The sequence below is a fragment of the Arvicanthis niloticus genome, chromosome 26 (genome assembly GCF_011762505.2).
Source record: "Arvicanthis niloticus isolate mArvNil1 chromosome 26, mArvNil1.pat.X, whole genome shotgun sequence".
Classification (NCBI taxonomy): Eukaryota; Metazoa; Chordata; class Mammalia; order Rodentia; family Muridae; genus Arvicanthis; species Arvicanthis niloticus.
Window position 1 is genome coordinate 35,288,795 of NC_133434.1, and position 16,900 is coordinate 35,305,694.

At 49.8% G+C, this 16,900-nt stretch overlaps 2 protein-coding genes across 4 annotated transcripts in view; one reads left to right on the forward strand and one right to left on the reverse strand.

Annotated features, from left to right (window-relative positions):
- Window positions 1-4,204: 4,204 nt before the first annotated feature.
- Window positions 4,205-15,624, forward strand: Calml4 (calmodulin like 4). Of its 3 annotated transcripts, XM_076925721.1 has the most exons (5): window positions 4,205-4,597; window positions 4,678-4,708; window positions 9,009-9,149; window positions 11,671-11,859; window positions 15,377-15,624. In XM_076925721.1, exons 1-5 carry the CDS (start codon window positions 4,424-4,426, stop codon window positions 15,472-15,474), a joined length of 633 nt encoding a protein of 210 aa, XP_076781836.1. In that variant the 5' UTR covers window positions 4,205-4,423; the 3' UTR covers window positions 15,475-15,624. The 3 variants fall into 3 exon arrangements, with proteins under 3 accessions (XP_076781836.1, XP_076781837.1, XP_076781838.1); XM_076925722.1 differs by lacking the exon at window positions 9,009-9,149 and having other exon boundaries at window positions 4,226-4,597; XM_076925723.1 differs by lacking the exons at window positions 4,205-4,597; window positions 4,678-4,708 and adding an exon at window positions 7,293-7,783.
- Window positions 11,208-16,900, reverse strand: part of Pias1 (protein inhibitor of activated STAT 1) — a 126,047-nt gene continuing 120,354 nt past the window's right edge. Inside the window, exon 14 of the mRNA XM_076925720.1 lies at window positions 11,208-11,455. Coding sequence (XP_076781835.1) covers window positions 11,417-11,455 — 39 coding nt within the window. The 3' untranslated portion in view covers window positions 11,208-11,416. The remainder of the gene's footprint in view (window positions 11,456-16,900) is intronic.

Genomic DNA, 16,900 nt, shown 5'->3' on the forward strand with positions numbered 1-16,900 from the left:
CCCTACTTCCAGATGAAGTCCCTTAGGCTCTAGGTAGACATGGGTTCCGGGGACACTAGTTAGCCCAGGAGAGCTCTAAAACAAGAGGATAGGATGGAAGTGGGGAGAGTAAAGTTTGAGGACCACTTCCTGCCCTTCCATGGATACTTGCCAAGACTCACTTTCCTAGTGAGTATCCATTTCCTCTCATGCGTGGGGGGTGGGGGTGGGGGGATAAGGACTGCTCTGTCACGCCCCAACTCTGTGAGAGGCTAGGCCCTTGGGTAGGAACACAGTTCTCTAAGAAAGTAGTGAGAGGAAGAACATTCCTTTTTGTTACAACCTGCTCTGCTCTACCTGGCTTGAGACAAAAGACTTAAAAAGTCTGGTTAGTTACTATGTTGCGGCCTGCTCTGCTCTGCCTGGCTTCAAACTGCCACTCCGGTCTTCGGGTCAGGGTCTAGAGGGAGAGAGAGTGAGGATGAGGAGAAAAGACGCAAGGAATGGAGACAAGACAAGACAGACGTTCTGATCAAGTCTCTAGTCAAGTCTCTTTGAAGGGAAATCTAGGGTATTGATACACTTTTGCCACGCCCCTTGTAGGCGTGTGGAAATGACATAAGCCTTGGAGGCGTGGCTAGCATGTTGATAGCTGCTTTCTGCTAAAGGTTGGCTCCCAACACCTTTTGAGTGAGAGCAGTTTAGGGAGACAGGGCTGGGGTCAGTGTCCTGTACTCCAGGCTGACTGAACTTCCGATCCTCCTACTTTCATCCTCTTATTGGACTTCCAGGCGTGCATAATAAGTCTGAGTTATGCAGTGCTGTGAATTTCCAGGGGCATGCTAGGCAAATGTTCTACCAACTGAACTGTATCCTGAGCCCCTACCCCTATATAACCTAAGGTATTCCCAGGAGGCTCTTCTGGGGCTCTGGTTGGCACCCTTATAGACAAAGTAGCCTCGGTGGGGAGGAAGGGCCCCTTGCTTAAAGACCCTTCCACAGGGAGGGATGTTAGTCCAGAGAGTGGCAAAGGGGAAGGAGGTGGTGGAAGTCAGTGAAGTCCAGAGGGAGGGCCATGTTTCAAGTATAAAGTGAATAAACTCAGCCTTGAGTGGTGCCAGAGGGGTTTCCTGTTACATCTCACAGGGGGAGTCACACACTTGGAGTACTTCGCAGTTTGGTGGGGGTACACCATGCCCACTTGAAGTCACAGCCTTGGAGTGGGTGTTTAATCAACTGAAACGGCATGACAACCCCTTTGTCACCCACAAATAGAGGGACATGAGTGTGGCTGCAGACATCTGATGTGTACTTGGGAGGTAGAGGCAGGAGGATCAAGAGTTCAGAGCCATCTTCAATTACACAGTGAGTTTGAGGGCACCCTGAGCCACCTGAGATCCTGTCTCAACACAACACAAGCGGGTGCTGGAGAGAGGACTCGAACAGTTACTGTGTTTGCAGAGGGCCTGAATTTGGTTCCCACCATCCACGTGGGGTGGCTCACAAGTGCCTATAACTCCAGCTTAGGGGATCTGACACCCTTTCATGGTCACTGTGGGCATCTGCACTCACACATGTGCACAGCCATGCAAATATGTAATTAAAAGTATATTTTAAAAAATGCTTTTCTGTCTGGTGGCAGCCGTCAGGCCAGCCAAGGTAGGCACACACATACAAGCATAGACTATAAACAGTAGTTCTCAGTCGGGGGTCGTGACCCCTTTGGGCCTTTCACAAAGATCAGATGTCAGATATCCTGCATATCGGCTATTTAGATTTATGATGCACTTTCTTGAGGGCCCGCTGCTAGCTGTATCACCAATTCCCTGTGCTCCACAGGGCTCCTTGCTCCATCTGGCCAGGTAAAACAGACAGCTTCACGAGGCGAAGCAAAAACTACATGTTCAGAGCAGAGTCTGCAAACACCTAATTCCCTAGAGTGCAACTTAGAGTAAACCTGTCCATCATGGCCAAAGATGGCCTGGTCTTCAATATTTTGTGGAGACAGCTGGACTCCACTGTGGAGTGTGAACATCCTGAATCCTTACTGGGCTGAAGGCTTTATACAGACCCTTTGAGGTTCTCCTTATTGATCCACTACTCCATAAGTTACCAGAACAAATCCTGATACCCAGTGGACCACCAAACCAGTCCTTAAGCACCGGGAGATACCTGGGCTGCCATCTGCTGGCCACTGGAGTCGTGGTCTCCGAAAGGGAAACCAAGTTCTCACACACTTTGAGTGGTTCTTACCACACAGTTGGAGAGAGTGGAGAGCTCTCCAGCTTCATTAGTGATGATATATATAATGTTCATAAAATCTATACCAATAAATTATGGGGAGCCGACAGAAGGCGGCTATCATCCTTGCAGCCATCTTGAGCCATATACCCTGACAAGAGACTTGATTACATCAGCCTACAACAGCTGAGCACACTCTGATAACATCTTGCTTTAGATACCCAGGATCTTCCCCTTGGGTGTGTGAGACTTAAAGGTGTGATTTAGAGCTGAGACTTTTTTTTTTTTTTGAGACAGGGTTTCTCTGTGTAGTTAGAGCTGAGACTTAAGGTCATGACTTAGAGATCTGATTTAGAGACAAGACCTAAGGGCATGATTTAAAGGCGTGGCTTAAAGGCGTGGCTTAGAAGTGAGACATATAAAAGGTGAGAGGCAGACAGAAGAGATTATTAAGTGTTAGGCACTTAGCACTTGGAGAAAGAACTTGGAAAGAGACTAGCAACTGGAACTAGGGTTAGCTGCTAGGAACTAGGGACTTAGAGAGAAGAAGAGAGACTGAAGAATAAACGGGATTGAATCACACTCTGGTCTCCATTCCTCGCATTCCTCGTGTCGGTCCTCACTCTCTCTCTCTTGCTGAACCCTGACCTGCAGACCGGAGCTGCTTGGGGCAGTGCGGGCTAACAAGTTAGTCCCCAAGGCTTTTGGCAGTGCTGGTCCCAACATTGACAGAGCGGTCCCCAACAATAAATGATTCAAGACAGTCACACACGTGTGTGCATGTGCGCACACACACACACACACACACACACACACACACCGATAGAAACAAAACCAAACAACAAAAGAAAGGAGAGTTGATGAGTGTCAGGATGCCCTTAGGGGCACATGGCTGACCCCAGTATTCAGGTATTGAAACCCAAGAAAACGGCTCACCTGCCTCTGAGCCCTTCACAAAGGTAGGGTATTTGAGGTCTCAGCTCTGTGCCCACAAGTCCCCTGTCTCCCAACCACTAAGCTTCACCCTCCAGCCTTCCGTACTCCACCATACCCACCCTCCCAACCAAACCTAGCCCCCTAACTATACCCACCCCTCCTCCATACCTAGCCCCCTACCATATCTTGCCTCCCCCCAACCATACTTACCCTCCCAATCATACCTACCCCACATCATACCTACCCCTACAAAGTGTGGTCAGAACCTCAAGACTCTCAAGTCTAAAGCTGGTAAGAAGACGTGGCTCAGGAGAAAAGAATTATTCTACACGGAGGGGTTCAAAGGGAGGCCATGAGTTTGTGTGTCCTCATATGGGTTAGCAGGAGACCTCACCTATCTTCCTCTGGCACCTGCAGCCTTTGGCAGCCCCCATTGCTCCCTGTGTGGTGTACAACCTATGTGACCACACACAATGACCAACAATCGGGCCAGCCTGGATTTAGCCCCTTGCAGGCAAACCAGCCACGCAGTGTGGGTAAGGGAAAGGAGACTTCCAGACCAGTCTGAGAACCTAGTCGTGCCCAGGGCCCAGAAGCAGTTCTGGGAGCCACCCTTTTTCCTGTCTCTCAGGGGAGGGGGAGAGGCATAGAGGGCTGAGAAATTCAGAGTCAGCAGCTTATTATAATACAGGAAAGGGCGGGACAAGGAAGGGAGAGGAACTTCCTGCCTGGGAAAGTCAGGTCAAACTCCAAGGCCCCTGAGCAGCTAGCTTAAGATTCAACTCCAGCCCCCAACGCCATCCCCAGCTCCTAGAAAGTAGAATTGGCTGTGTGTTGGTCTTTTGGATTCTCCCAGAAGCCCATAATGTATCTGATGAGGAAACCAAGGCATATATGAGATGGACAGTTTGGATCGTAGCTGAGGACAGTGTCCTCGGTGTGTCCCCAGACGTAGTGCATCTGCAAGGCTATGTATGGAGTATCTCTGAGCACGGCTTCCTTGGACAGCCCCTTCTGGAGATACAGTGTGTGTGCGCACGCGCATGCCTACGCTATCTGGCTCCAGTAAGGAGCCCAGCTTAGCCTCAGGAGAGAGAAAAGGGTCCCAAGATAGACTCAGAGTCAGCCCTGTCCGAAGCCCCCTTTTCAGAAGCTAGGCTCCTAAGAAGGGACACCCAAATTGTCCACTTGCTGCAGAGCCTCAGCTTCCAGGGCAGGGGCCTCCAGGAGAGTCTGTAATGGCTTCCTCACAACCAACCTTCTCAGGATGGTGGGGACATGCACTGTTCGGCTGCAATCTGACTCTCGTGGCATAGGGCCCAGTCTCCATGGCGGCAGAGGATTTATTACCAGGCCTCCACCCAGCCTGCTGGACTTTCGACTCCAAGCCGGAGTAAAGAGAACCAAACACAGTTCCAGGAGCAAGGGGTGCCTGAGGATGGTGAGTGAAGGGCTGTGCCGGAAGTAGGGGGGAAGGGTCCCAGCTGAAGCCCCCCCTTAACTGTTCTTTCTCTGCTGCAGGCCAAGTTCCTTTCCCAGGACCAAATTAATGGTAGGTTGCGTTTGTTCTTTAATTAGTAACTCCCCACAAAATGTGTGTCTCATTAGGCAATTTGCTTTGCTGGGTTTCCTTGGTAGGAAGGCCTGAGGGGTGGACAGCTGGCCCACCCACAGGCTTGGGGCCAGGTGCTGTGGGGCAGCTGGTTATCTGTTTGGGGGTGGCCTTGAAGATGGACTAGCTGGCTTCCAGGGCTTATAATATGTCAGTGTGACTTTGAAGCTGGGTCATAAGAGTGAGCTTCTAGTGCTTCAGAGAGTCTGGAAGGGGGTCTGGGTAGGGGTCTGGGAATGGAGAAAGACCATTAACACAGCAGCTGAACTAGAGAAGAGGGCTGGGGCTTTGTAGTTAGCGCAGACAGGCAACAGAACCCAGGGTTACACCCTGGGGCACAATATGTTATGGTCCATAGTCTCTGTAAAACTAGGGGCTCAGCTGGTACCTCCTACTTAGTTCAACGTGGGCGCCTTGTTCTTGAGCTTCTCACAGAGCAGAGTTCTGTTTCCCCAAGACCAGAAAGGCAGAATTAAGTTACACAGAATCTGGCCAAGACTTGGCCAGGGCTCTGGTGGCTGAGTTCCTGGGTGAGAGGCCAGAGCACAGCCTGGGACCCTTACAGGGCAATTATCTTTTCCCTGAGGCTCTGCCTCTCAAACTGCCCCAACATAGGATGAACACAGCCCTGGTAATCCTCTTCTCATTGCTGCTGATATGACACCTTGTCAGTGAGCTAGAACTGCAGGGACAGAGGGACATGGATCTCTAGTGCAGGAGGCCACAGGGGTGGCTTCTGGTTACCCTAGCAAGGATCGATCCCAGAGATGTAAAGGACCAATGGTGTAGAACAGGGGGTGACAGGCATGTATGCCTATAGGTCCCAGTGAGTACCTACTCTTAGAATCCTTAACTCCCTTCTCCCCAAACCAAGGCCAAGACCAGAGGGGACGGTGGGGAGACTCTGCAGCACAGAACCAGCCCACACTTAGGGCCTGGGGGCTGGCGAGACGATTCACTATGTAAAACTTTGTACTGGTCTTGCAGAAAGACCTAAGTTTGTTTCCCAGCAGATGTCTAAGGTCTGCTCACAACCACCTGCAACTCCATCTCCCAGAACACACGAAACCTTTGGCTTCCGGTGGGCGCCTCTATTCCTGCATGCCCACACAAAGAAAACTAGACTTTGAAGGGGGACCTAAACTAGAGGCCACCTGTCAGCCTCAGCAGTCCCCTCACCCCCACTCTGTCTGGACAACACTCACTTGCCTCTCTCTCCCACGACTTTTAAAATGACTAGAAATGAAGAAGGCAAATTCTCTTTATATCCTAATGTCTAACACCAAGAAGGTGGCCATTAATGTTTAGGGGTGGTAGCCTGGCTGGGGATGGGAGAGGAATGAACCGTTGGAAGCTGCCAGTCTTCCAAACCGAGTCTCAGTTTTCTTGTCTGAGAAGAGGGACAACGATACCACCTGATGCGTTTACCTCACTTATTCCTTAACTTCAGCAAGAGTCCTTTCGCTGTGCCAACCCTGCCCTGTGCCAGTCCCCGCAGGTGTTAAAAATTGAGCAGTGAGCCGGGAGGTACCCCCCACCCCCCACTCTTGGGGTCACAATCGAGGAGAGTGAAAGACAAAATGGAAAGTAGTGAAAGAGTGAGAGGCCTGGAGAGGTGTGTGTGTGTGTGTGTGTGTGTGTGTGTGTGTATGCGAGTGTGAAGGAAACTGAAGGAGCAGGGTCCTCATGGGAACCAGGGGCTCCCTAGTATTCCAGGTATTTTGTTCTAGCACAGTGAGAAAAGACTGGAGGTATCGAGAGCCCACAAAGCCTTGTGATTCAGGACAACATCCAGCAAGCTCCAGAGGTGGCTTCTGGTGACCTGGACAGGGATCCCAGTCTTGTAAGGGACTAGAGCTTGGTCTAGAAGGCAGATGGCGGAGAGGGTGGGGGAAGGGGTGGGGGATGGGGAGCGGCAGCTGGAGAGAAGGCTCAGCAGTAGGGAGCACCAGAGATAGGGAGATGAGATAGGTTCCCAGCATTTACACTGGGTGACTCAGCAACCACCTGGAATTCCAGCTCCAGGGAATCTGGCTCTGCAGGTCTGAAGAGATGGATTGGGTCTGGAGAGATGGTTCTGTGGATAAAGCCACCTGCCACAAGCCTGGAGTCGTTCACTGCCCCCAGCCCAACATTGGGTAGAAAGAACCAACTCCCCCACAAGATACACTCTGACTCCCACACATATATACACTAAAAAACTAAACTGTGGGCTGGAGAGTTGGCTCAGCTACAGTGTACTCATATGCATAAAATAAAATGCATTAAAATGTTTAAGAAAGAAAAGGTGGGTCTGCTGATGCGGAAAGAACACGTATGTCAGTTAGCTCAGAGGCTGGCCTCTGTTTAATCCCCAGTTAGCAATACAGGGGAATGCAGTGTGCTTGTGCGGACAGCCAGCAGATCTTGCCCCCCACCCCCACCCCCCAGGCTTCAGCTCCTTCTTTGGAAGATGAAAGGGATTAGGAGATTAGGGCAGCTCACGCCCACAGATCTCCATCTGCAGAGCCGGGATCTTACCCAGGCTCACAGGTGGCTTGGCTTTGCCTCCAGGGGCCCCAGAGGGAAGAGGCAGGGCAGAGGCAGAAGAGGCAGGGGGACAGCTTTGTCATCTGAGCCGAAGCAGCAGGAAGAGGAAGAGGAGGAGGAGGAGGAAGAGGAGGAAGAGGAAGAGAAAGAGGAGGAAGAAGAGGAGCAGGAGGAGGAGGAGAAGGAAAAGGAGGAGCAGGAGGAAGAGGAGAAGGAAAAGGAGGAAGAGAAGGAGGAGGAGGAGGAGGCTCTGGCACAGGGTAGAAAGGACAACAGAATGAGCCAGCTCTGCTGAGGCCCTCTTTCCAGCAGTTCCATGTAGGGACCAGGACCTGCCGGAGGACAACTTGAGAGTTCGGGAGCCAGGGCCTAGATGAGTGATGTGAAGAACCCATGTTCAGCTCTAACAATATAAACCCCTACCTGGGAGAGCATCAGAGAACCGCTGCCCACCGTTTGCCTCCTAGAGGGGCTCTGCAGACAGAGGTGAGACAGTCTTATCAATGTTGCAAAGGTCTCCAGGAGTCTGGCAGCCCTGCCAACTTTTGAGTGGCATCTTAAAGAAGAGAGAAGGAAATGAGGGGGGCATTCTGGCCAGATGAGCCACAGGATGGATACCTTGTGAAATTTGGATTTTAGATAAACATTCCTTTTGAGTCTAGTATATATATAGCCCATGTAAAAGTTGATATATAGTTGGTATGTGCTCATGCTAAAAGTTAATTCAGTGGGGGCTGGAGCGGTTGAGAGCATGCACTACCCTTCCAGAGGACCTGAGAGGTCCCCGTACCTACGTGGGGAGGCTTACAGCTTTCTGTAACTACAGCTCCAGGGCATCTACCTGCCATCTTTGGTACTTACATACATGTGGAGGTCACTCATAGAGCCAGACACATACAAATTAAAAAAAATAACACGAATAAATCTCCAACAATTCATTCATTTTTCTTTGAATTCTATTTGTCTTGTTAGTTTTATATCTGTATGACATTTATTTATGTAGTGTGTAAGAGTGTGTGTGTGTGTGTGTGTGTGTACACATGTACTGTGGATGTCAGAAGACAACTTGCAGGAGTTGCTTTTCCTTATACCACGGGGGTCCTGGGGATCAAATTCAGGTTATCAGGCAAGCACCTCTACCCACTGAGCTACCTTGCTAGCCCTTTTTTTTTTTGAGACTGTGTCTCAAATAGCCTAGGCTAACTTTTGTTTTTGTTTGTTTGTTTTTTGTTTTTGTTTTTTGAGACAGGGTCTCTCTGTATAGCCCTGGCTGTCCTGGAACTCACTCTGTAGACCAGGCTGGCCTCGAACTCAGAAATCCGCCTGCCTCTGCCTCCCAAGTGCTGGGATTAAAGCCCGGCCGGCCACGCGCCACCACCGCCCTGCCTAGGCTAACTTTTAGCTACTACATAATGGAGGCTAACCTTGGAATCCTGATTCCCCTGCCTTCACCTCCCAAGTGCTGGGATTACAAGCACTCGCTTTCACACTCTGTCTCTATGGGGTTTTGGAGATCAGGTGGGGCAAAGGAAGGGAAAGAGACTAGGGAGGACGGGGAGCTCAATGTTGGGGTGCCCGCACAACATGTGGACGGTCCCAGTTCATCCCCAACGCGGGGTGGGGGAGGGGAAAGGAACGGAGGAGAAAGAGGGCAGGGGTGGGGTGACCGACCGACCACCTGCTACTGATTTCCTTCCCCAACTGTGTGCAGAGTACAAAGAATGCTTCTCCCTGTATGACAAGCAGCAAAGAGGGAAGATTAAGGCCACAGATCTTCTGGTGTCCATGAGGTGCTTAGGGGCCAGCCCCACGCCTGGGGAAGTGCAGCGGCACCTGCAGACTCATGGGATAGGTGAGTGGGCTGGGCGGTCCTGGTGGGCTTGTGAAGGGCCTAGCTGGGAGAAGCAGGCAGTGGAGAAAGTTCAGGAGCTTGATGTACTGGTGGCAGTGTGTCTCACGAGTCTGAACTGTAGAGGTAGCTAGCTGCCCATGTATACTGTGTTTTATCCCACAGGGGACTTTGGTCTCATGTCCCACCAAGTCTGTCACAGCCCCTGAGAAAGCACACTAACACTGGTTCCAGTGGTTTTTCTCTCTGGTTTTATTTGAGATAGGGTCTCATGTAGCCCAGGCTGGTCTTGAACTCACCTTGTGCTAGTCCAGGGTGACACTGGGTTCTGATATTCCTGCCACCACCTCCCGAGTGCTGGGTTTACAGATGTGTATCACTGTACCCAACTCCTATATTTATGGGGAAACAGCCTTTTGCAGGGGGTTTAGCATGTGCTTAGTGAAAACAGCCCAGTTGCGTGAGTCCTATCCAACCATGTCTTAAACTAAGATGCCTCCCAGAGCCAGTAAGGTGCCTGGGCTCTGGAGCCAATGGAGGACTCAAGCTCAGGACTCAGTCCTGATTTCATAGGCTGACCTAGAAACTGTAACAAGGCTGCCAAACTGAAAGGAAACCGAGCCCAAGCATTACCAAGCAGCTCTCTCTGCTGCTGTCATTAGGGTAGACTTTCTTTTTTGACTGGAACATATGGGACTTTTATCATCAAAACCAAATTGCATTTCTTTATTTTTAGGAATTAAAAACTCAGGTAGTAGTGTACGACACCAGGGTGTCTACACTGGGGACTAGACATTGGGGCAGGGGTGGGGGGTGGGGACAAGCCCAGAGAAAGAGGTGGCTTTGGCCGGGACCCTGAGTCCACCCCTCAGCACCTGGACCTCAGCATCCTCACCTCTCAGATGGGTTCTCAAGATCTGCTAGGGTTACTGGAGGCCTGAGCCCAGGGGGCAGAAACCTGAGCTCTCAGTCAGGGGCATTCCCATTTGTTGTGCAAAGTGGTGTGAGGGTCCTTGTTAATTTCGAGGATGGTGGAGCCTGGAGACCAGAGCTTGAATTCAAGCTCAGTTATCTTTGGTGAATCTGGTGCCTGGCAAGAGGAGAATGGACCCATTGACCTGAACCAGGTTCTCTCCATTTTGGAAGCGTGGGAGAGAGCACAGGAGGAGGCTTAGTCTAGTCCTGTGCCATGATTCAATGCTCTGGATTACTGTCTCTCAGCAAGATTGGGGTTGGAATCAATAATCATGATGTCTTAGTTGTGTCCCTCTGTGCCCCTCCCCCGTTGCTATGATAAAATACCATGACTAAAGCAGTTTAAGGAGAGAAGGCCCATCCCTGCTTGAAGCACCTGATCACATGACCAGAAGGCAACAGTAATGAATGCATGTGTGTTAGCTGAATGCTGGAGCTCAACTCACTTCTCCACTCTGATAACACTTGGAGATCTCCTACCCTAGAGAATGGTGCCTGGTTGGTTTCCAGACCCAGGATGAGGGACTGAGGTGCCTATTTAACAGACCAAAGCAGACCTGCCTGGCCTCCAGGTTCTCTCGGAATACCTCAGTCCCTACCTGGCATATTCTGCCCTCAGTCCTGAATTTTTCAGCCCAGGGACTGGGCTGCCCTCCCCCCAGAGGTTCTTCTCTATGTAATCCAGACATTTTGGTCTCTCCCTTACTTTTCTTCTCCTCTCTCTGCAGGAGCACCCTCTCTCTCTTTCTCTTCCCCCTCCCCCAACTCTCCCCATGGTGACTCCCTTGACCTTGGTCCTTGGGGCCAGTGAACTCGCCTGAGAGCAGCTTCCCAATAAACCTGCCTTTAATATAATCTAATCTGGTTTAAACTGGCTCAATTCACAGGCAGTGGCGGAAGAAACAGCCTATCAGTGTCACCCAAAATGATTGTGTTGTTCATATCAATTAACATAATCAAGGTGACCCCCCCCCCCATAGGTATGCCCCACAGACCTTTCATCAAGATTCTAGATTCTGTTAAATCCATAATGTACATGTGTCTTAGGGTTGTACTGCTGTGAACAGACACCATGACGAAGGCAAGCCTTATAAGTGACAAAATTTAATTGGGGCTGGCTTACGGGTTCAGAGGTTCAGTCCATTATCATCAAGGCGGGAACATGGCAGCATCCAGGCAGGCATGGTGCAGGAGGAGCTGAAAGTTCTGTATCCTCATCTGAAGGCTGCTAGCAGAAATACTGGCTTCCAGGCTGCTAGGATGAGGGTCTTAAGTCCACACCCACAGTGACACACCTACTCCAACAAGGCCACACCTCCAAATAGTGCCACTCCCTGCGCCAAGCATATAACAAACCATTACAACATGGTTCCCGACTGGCTGGGAGGATGAAATGGAGACTTTCTATGCTGTGAATGGCCCATGGTGGGTTCAGGAGTCGGAGCTTCATCTCCCTCACCATGACCACTGCCTTGAGAACTAGGTAGCCCTGGAGCTGGCTTCCCTCAGAACCGATCCCTCCAGCTCACTGGTTTGTGGGGTTTCCTAGACAAGCACGGAGAGCTGGATTTCTCCACCTTCCTGACCATTATGCACATGCAAATCAAGCAAGAGGATCCAAAGAAAGAAATCCTTCTGGCCATGCTGATGGCAGACAAGGAGAAGAAAGGTTACATCATGGCGTCTGAGCTGCGGTCGAAACTCATGAAGCTGGGAGAGAAGCTCACTCACAAAGAAGGTACCACCAGCCTGGCCAGCTCTGAGCCACCTGGGAAGGGTCAGGGACCTGTGGGGAGGGCAGTGGTGGGTAGCCCACCCAAGGCTGTGAAGACGGCAAGATGAGGAATGGCCCGGGACCTTGAGAGCAGAGGTAAAGCTGGCTGAGGTGTGGGACTGGAGTTTAAGGCAAGTGGGAGAGAGCAGAGGGGACAGGCAAGTGGGTCAGAGTAGAGACAGACCAGTTGGAGTCCTAGAACCAGTGGAGGCTGACTTCCGGTGAGAGGCTGGGGCATCTGCTGGGATTCACAAATGATGACAAAGCTTTCACAGAGGATCTCAATGTGGCCCAGAACAGGTAGCAATGCAGCCATTTTTGTTTTTAGAACTTTACTGGTGTGGCTATCAAATGTCGACTCTGTAGGTGATAATGTTGTATTACACAGACATAGCTTCAAGATGGGGGCTGGAGAGATGGCCCCATGAGTGGAGTCTGCCCCACAAGCATGAGGATTTGAGTTTGGATCCTGGGAACCCACGTTTAAACAAACAAACAAACAAACAAACAAACAAACAAACGCACGCATGCTGGACAGGTCTGTGTGGCTGCCTGTAATTCTAGCACTCATTTGCAGGGCAGAGATGGAATGCCAGGGCAAGCTGGCTAGCTAGACTGAATCTGAACTGTGGGCTCTAGGTTCAGAGAGACCCTGCCTCAAACAAAAGTAGAGAGCCATAGAGGAAGACACCAGATGTCAACCTCAGGTTTCCATACATTGGTGCTGGTGCGAGCCTCCACACAAATGAACAGGTATACACATGTGCACACAAGCCACACACACTAAAAGCTATGACACAGGACACACGTTGGCAACACAAGAGTTCAATTGATAAAACGGGCCAGCTGAGTGGCTCTTCACTAGAGCCGAGGCAGAAGGCAGGGTGCAGGAGCCCCTCATCTCCAGGGCCATCTCCTTATCACAGCTGGCTCTGATACAGCCATCTGTGGTATTTCCAAATTGAGAGGCCATTGTACCCCTGCCCATAGCAGCCCTAGGAACTGGGGGTGTGGGAGCTTTTCAGGGGTGGCTAGGGAAATCTGTCCTGGCCAGACACAGACTATGAAGTGGTCTTGCCTGTGGCATTTCTTGCTTCAGAGCAGGAGGGCCTGGGCCTTGTGAGAAAGCTCTAGTTAGTCTTGGGCCATTTGCGGTGTCCTTCTAGCCTGCTAACACTGTTGGCAGCACTGGTCCTGATACAACTGCAGACTATGGCTGGCCCTACTCAGCATCACTTGTCTCCAAAGCTAGGATTTTCAGGTTGGCTGGCTAGCTTGCCTGGTGTCAGTTGGAGGTTCAGCTTAGGCACAGAGAGATGAAAAGGCCCCAATACCCACTGATTATTAACGTTTGGCCAGATTACAACGAACCAGGGTGGAGTTTTCAGGTTGCAGTTTGAATTGAGTTTGAATTGGGCCCTTTCTTTAGGGAGCCCTTGAGATGTGTTCCTTCCCCTTGCTGTAAATGGGGTTGTAACAGATATCCCTGGGGTCCTCCAAGAACTAGCATTCTATGGAATATCCTGCTCAGGTCTTATCTACACTCATGAAGGCCCTGAGCAAAGCCTTTAAAAATGGTGCCTGGCAGGCAGATTCAGCTCCCAACGTCTCAGCTGGAAGCGTTTACTCTAACTGCTTTTCATGTGAAGGGGGAAACTGACCTGCCCTTGCTTCAGACTCCATGGCACTGCTGGTGGAGTGCTCTCTGAGGTAGTTAGTGATCTGTCTGTAGTGATATTCAGGCCCCTAGACTTCTCTCATGTTAACCAGCAAAGGACATCGGGACTGTTTTCCCTCCTGGTTTCAGTGGAATACAAGGTACCCCCAAGTGAGAACCGTTTCTTCTGGGGAGTCAGAAGAAATGTTCTGTTCTGAAGTATCTTTGACACATGTAGTATCCGGCACAGCTATCACCCAGCTGTAGAGTGTTGCCCTCTTCTGGTCAGCACCAGGCTGCCTTCTGATCTGTCTGTCACCTATGCTGTAGCAGATACTTGATCTGTTTTCCGTGGTTGGTAATTCACTAACTGGCTGCAGGTTAGAAGCTTTTTCCATGAAATAATATGTATCTGTCTCCTCAGGCTCATAGTGCCTCTGAATTTAAAAAGAGAGCTGCATCCTATCTATCTATCTATCTATCTATCTATCTATCTATCTATCTATCTATCTATGACAGGATCTCACTATATAGACAAGGCTAGCATCTCCAGAGTTTTGGGATTAAAGCTGTACACACCACGATACCTAGCTAAATTAGTTATCTTTTAAAAAAGCAATTCCACTTTCAAGAAGATTTTATTTGGCAGGTGTGGTGGCATAGGCCTTTAATCTGAGCACTTGGGAGTCAGAGGCAGGCTAAGGAGTTCTAGCCTGCCAGCCTAGTCAACATAGTACGTTCTAGGCAGTACTACCCTCTCAAAACAAGCAAAAAATCTGGTAGAAAAGATTTTATGTTTGCACATATATGTACAGGTGCCCGAGGAGGTCAAAAGATGGGCATCAGACCCCCTGGAACAGGCTACAGACAGTTGTGAGCCCACGTTTACTGGGAATGGAATTAGAGTTCTCTCAAGAGTAGTTTGTGTTTTTAACTGCTAGGCCATCTTTCCAGCTCCTGAACAATGTAGTTCGATGCTTTGAACTTCAGTTGTAGTTGGATTTATTTTTTGCATGCACATCGACAAGATACAGTTTTCAAGTTAACACTAGAAATCCAACTCCAACCCAAGGTGCATGCTGACCCTGTGCTCTCCTCACCCCATCCCTTTTGTAGTGAGACCACTTGTAGACTCCAGATAGACTAGATATAGAGTAACAGACCACTTGTAGACTGGACTATAGAGAAACAGACCACTTTAGTTAGATTAGACTATAGAGTAACAGATCACTTGCCACCCAGTATTCTATTGGCAGGAGGGAAGCAAGGGGAGAGGTGGGCTTACATGGAGAAGGAGAGGTGCAGGTGTGAGCCTGGATTAGTGTGGCTATGTTTGGAGCCATGGACAATTTCCCTGTGACTGGGAGGTTACAAGGGTGGGCTGCACAGGTAAAAGACCCACGTTAAAGGTTTCTTAAAAGACAGAGGTCTGCCAAGCCTGCTGACCTGAGTTTAATCTCTGGAAACCAGATGGTTGAAGGAGAGAGCTGACTCCCACAAGCTGTCCTCTGACCTCCACACATGTGGTATGCACAATACCCCCTAATAAATAAAAAGATGTTAAAAAATTAAAATCAAGTACCAGGCAGCCCCAGCGACTGAGGCGAGATAGTTTAGTACACTGAAGACCAGTGTACTCTGTGCTCATATCCTGGTCCCTGCAGAAAGGAAAAGTTCTGGGTTCTTATAAGCAGGTCATCCTCCCATTTTGGCTTGCATCCCACTCAAGTCCATGGGAACAGTCCATCTGATTCTCAGGGAAGACTTCTGGAGACCCCTGACCTCAGCAAATCCGAACTGAAAAAGTCATGTGATTTATTGCAGTGGATGATCTTTTCAAGGAAGCGGGCATCGAACCAAACGGCCAAGTGAAATATGACACATTTATCCAGAGGATCACCCTTCCTGTACGAGACTACTGAGGGAAGTGAGATCAAGGGAGCAGAGCAGAGGACAAGAGCCTCTGGGGCCTGAAAAGAGAAGTCTAGAGATGGCAAACACAGCAGTAAGATCACGTGGCACAACCACAGCAGGGGATAAGTACCAATAAATGATGTCACCATGGCATTGGATGTTTGTAGTAAGAGGTCTGTCTTGATTTTGGTACTAACATTAGTCTAGCCCTTTGCAGCATGGAAAGGCCTATGATTTGTAGTCAGGGTTGTGTGCCAGTGCTGGCTCTGCAATGCCATCCCCCTCACCCATTGAACTTCTCAAAGCCTTTGGACCTCACAAGGATGAAGATTATGACTTGAAAATAAATGGTTGGCAACTTGAGGTCATGTGGAATTGGTGTTTCCATGGCAGTGTTTCTCTGAAAGAACAGTCTGCCAGAAGACCAGTCTTCTTTGAGGTGCAAGAACAAGCTTCAACATTTTAAGATAAAGCCAAGGTTGGCTGGGAACAGGCAACAAGCAGAGTGCGTGCACACGCATGCACACACTTGCACACACATACAGAGCAACAAGCATAGAATAGAGCACAGACATACGGCAACAAGTAGTATGTCCACAGACACAGAACAAGCATATAGCACATGCTATACACACAAGACACAATGAGCATAGCACATGCACACAGCCACACCCATTTCTTTTCTTGAGTTTCATCTTTTGTTTTGTTCTCGTTTCTACAATCTCACCGATAAATCCTACTTTCCATCTCGCTAGCCAGACCGAGGGCAGGATGCTTTTTCATAAAGAGATATAAAGTGGAGACAAACACTCGAGGAGTGTAGGGTGGGCTGAGCAGTGGGGAGATCCAACTTTATATCCCACACCAAAGGAAATGGGAGGCCTTGCAGAGTTAAGCTTGCCTTACTGATGCTCCTGGCAGTTTGCTGAAGCTGTGCCTGGGGCCATTGTTAGGTTAAAGGAACTTGGATGCTCAAGTGACCTGCAGTGATCATGACTTTCAGCTATTCCCTTGGGACTAACAGAATAAGGAGATGTACCAGCTCATGGCCAGAATCTGAGAGGCCCTGACGTCAATGGTGGGAACCAGTGTCCTAGCTAGGATACCCAGGAGTACCCATGGGATACTCCAGCATAGGTAGGGTGCAGAGCTCTGAACATAAAGACTTTCATTCCTTTATGTCAAGACTGCTTGTGGCTTTGTGCCTTACGTGGAAGCAGAAAGATATACAGAGACATAGGGGTCTCTTGGGAAGTAGACTAGACATCTTACTAAGGGCTAGGCTCTGGAAACACTCCAGGGAACAACACTGGCAGCATTGGTTCAGCTACCTCACATATGTTGGATGGCTCAGACCACACAGAGAGGAGGGAGAGCCTCATTTTCCTAGGAGTAGATAGTATGTCTTCCCCGAATCACCTGATTACAAGCAAC

Excerpts from the sequence above, each read along its gene's own strand:
- Calml4 (XM_076925721.1), top strand. The coding sequence starts at position 4,424 with ATGGTGGGGACATGCACTGTTCGGCTGCAATCTGACTCTCGTGGCATA. Across the intron at positions 4,709-9,008 it reads TTCCCAGGACCAAATTAATG|AGTACAAAGAATGCTTCTCC; the intron begins GTAGGTTGCGTT and ends AACTGTGTGCAG. Across the intron at positions 11,860-15,376 it reads GAAGCTCACTCACAAAGAAG|TGGATGATCTTTTCAAGGAA; the intron begins GTACCACCAGCC and ends GATTTATTGCAG.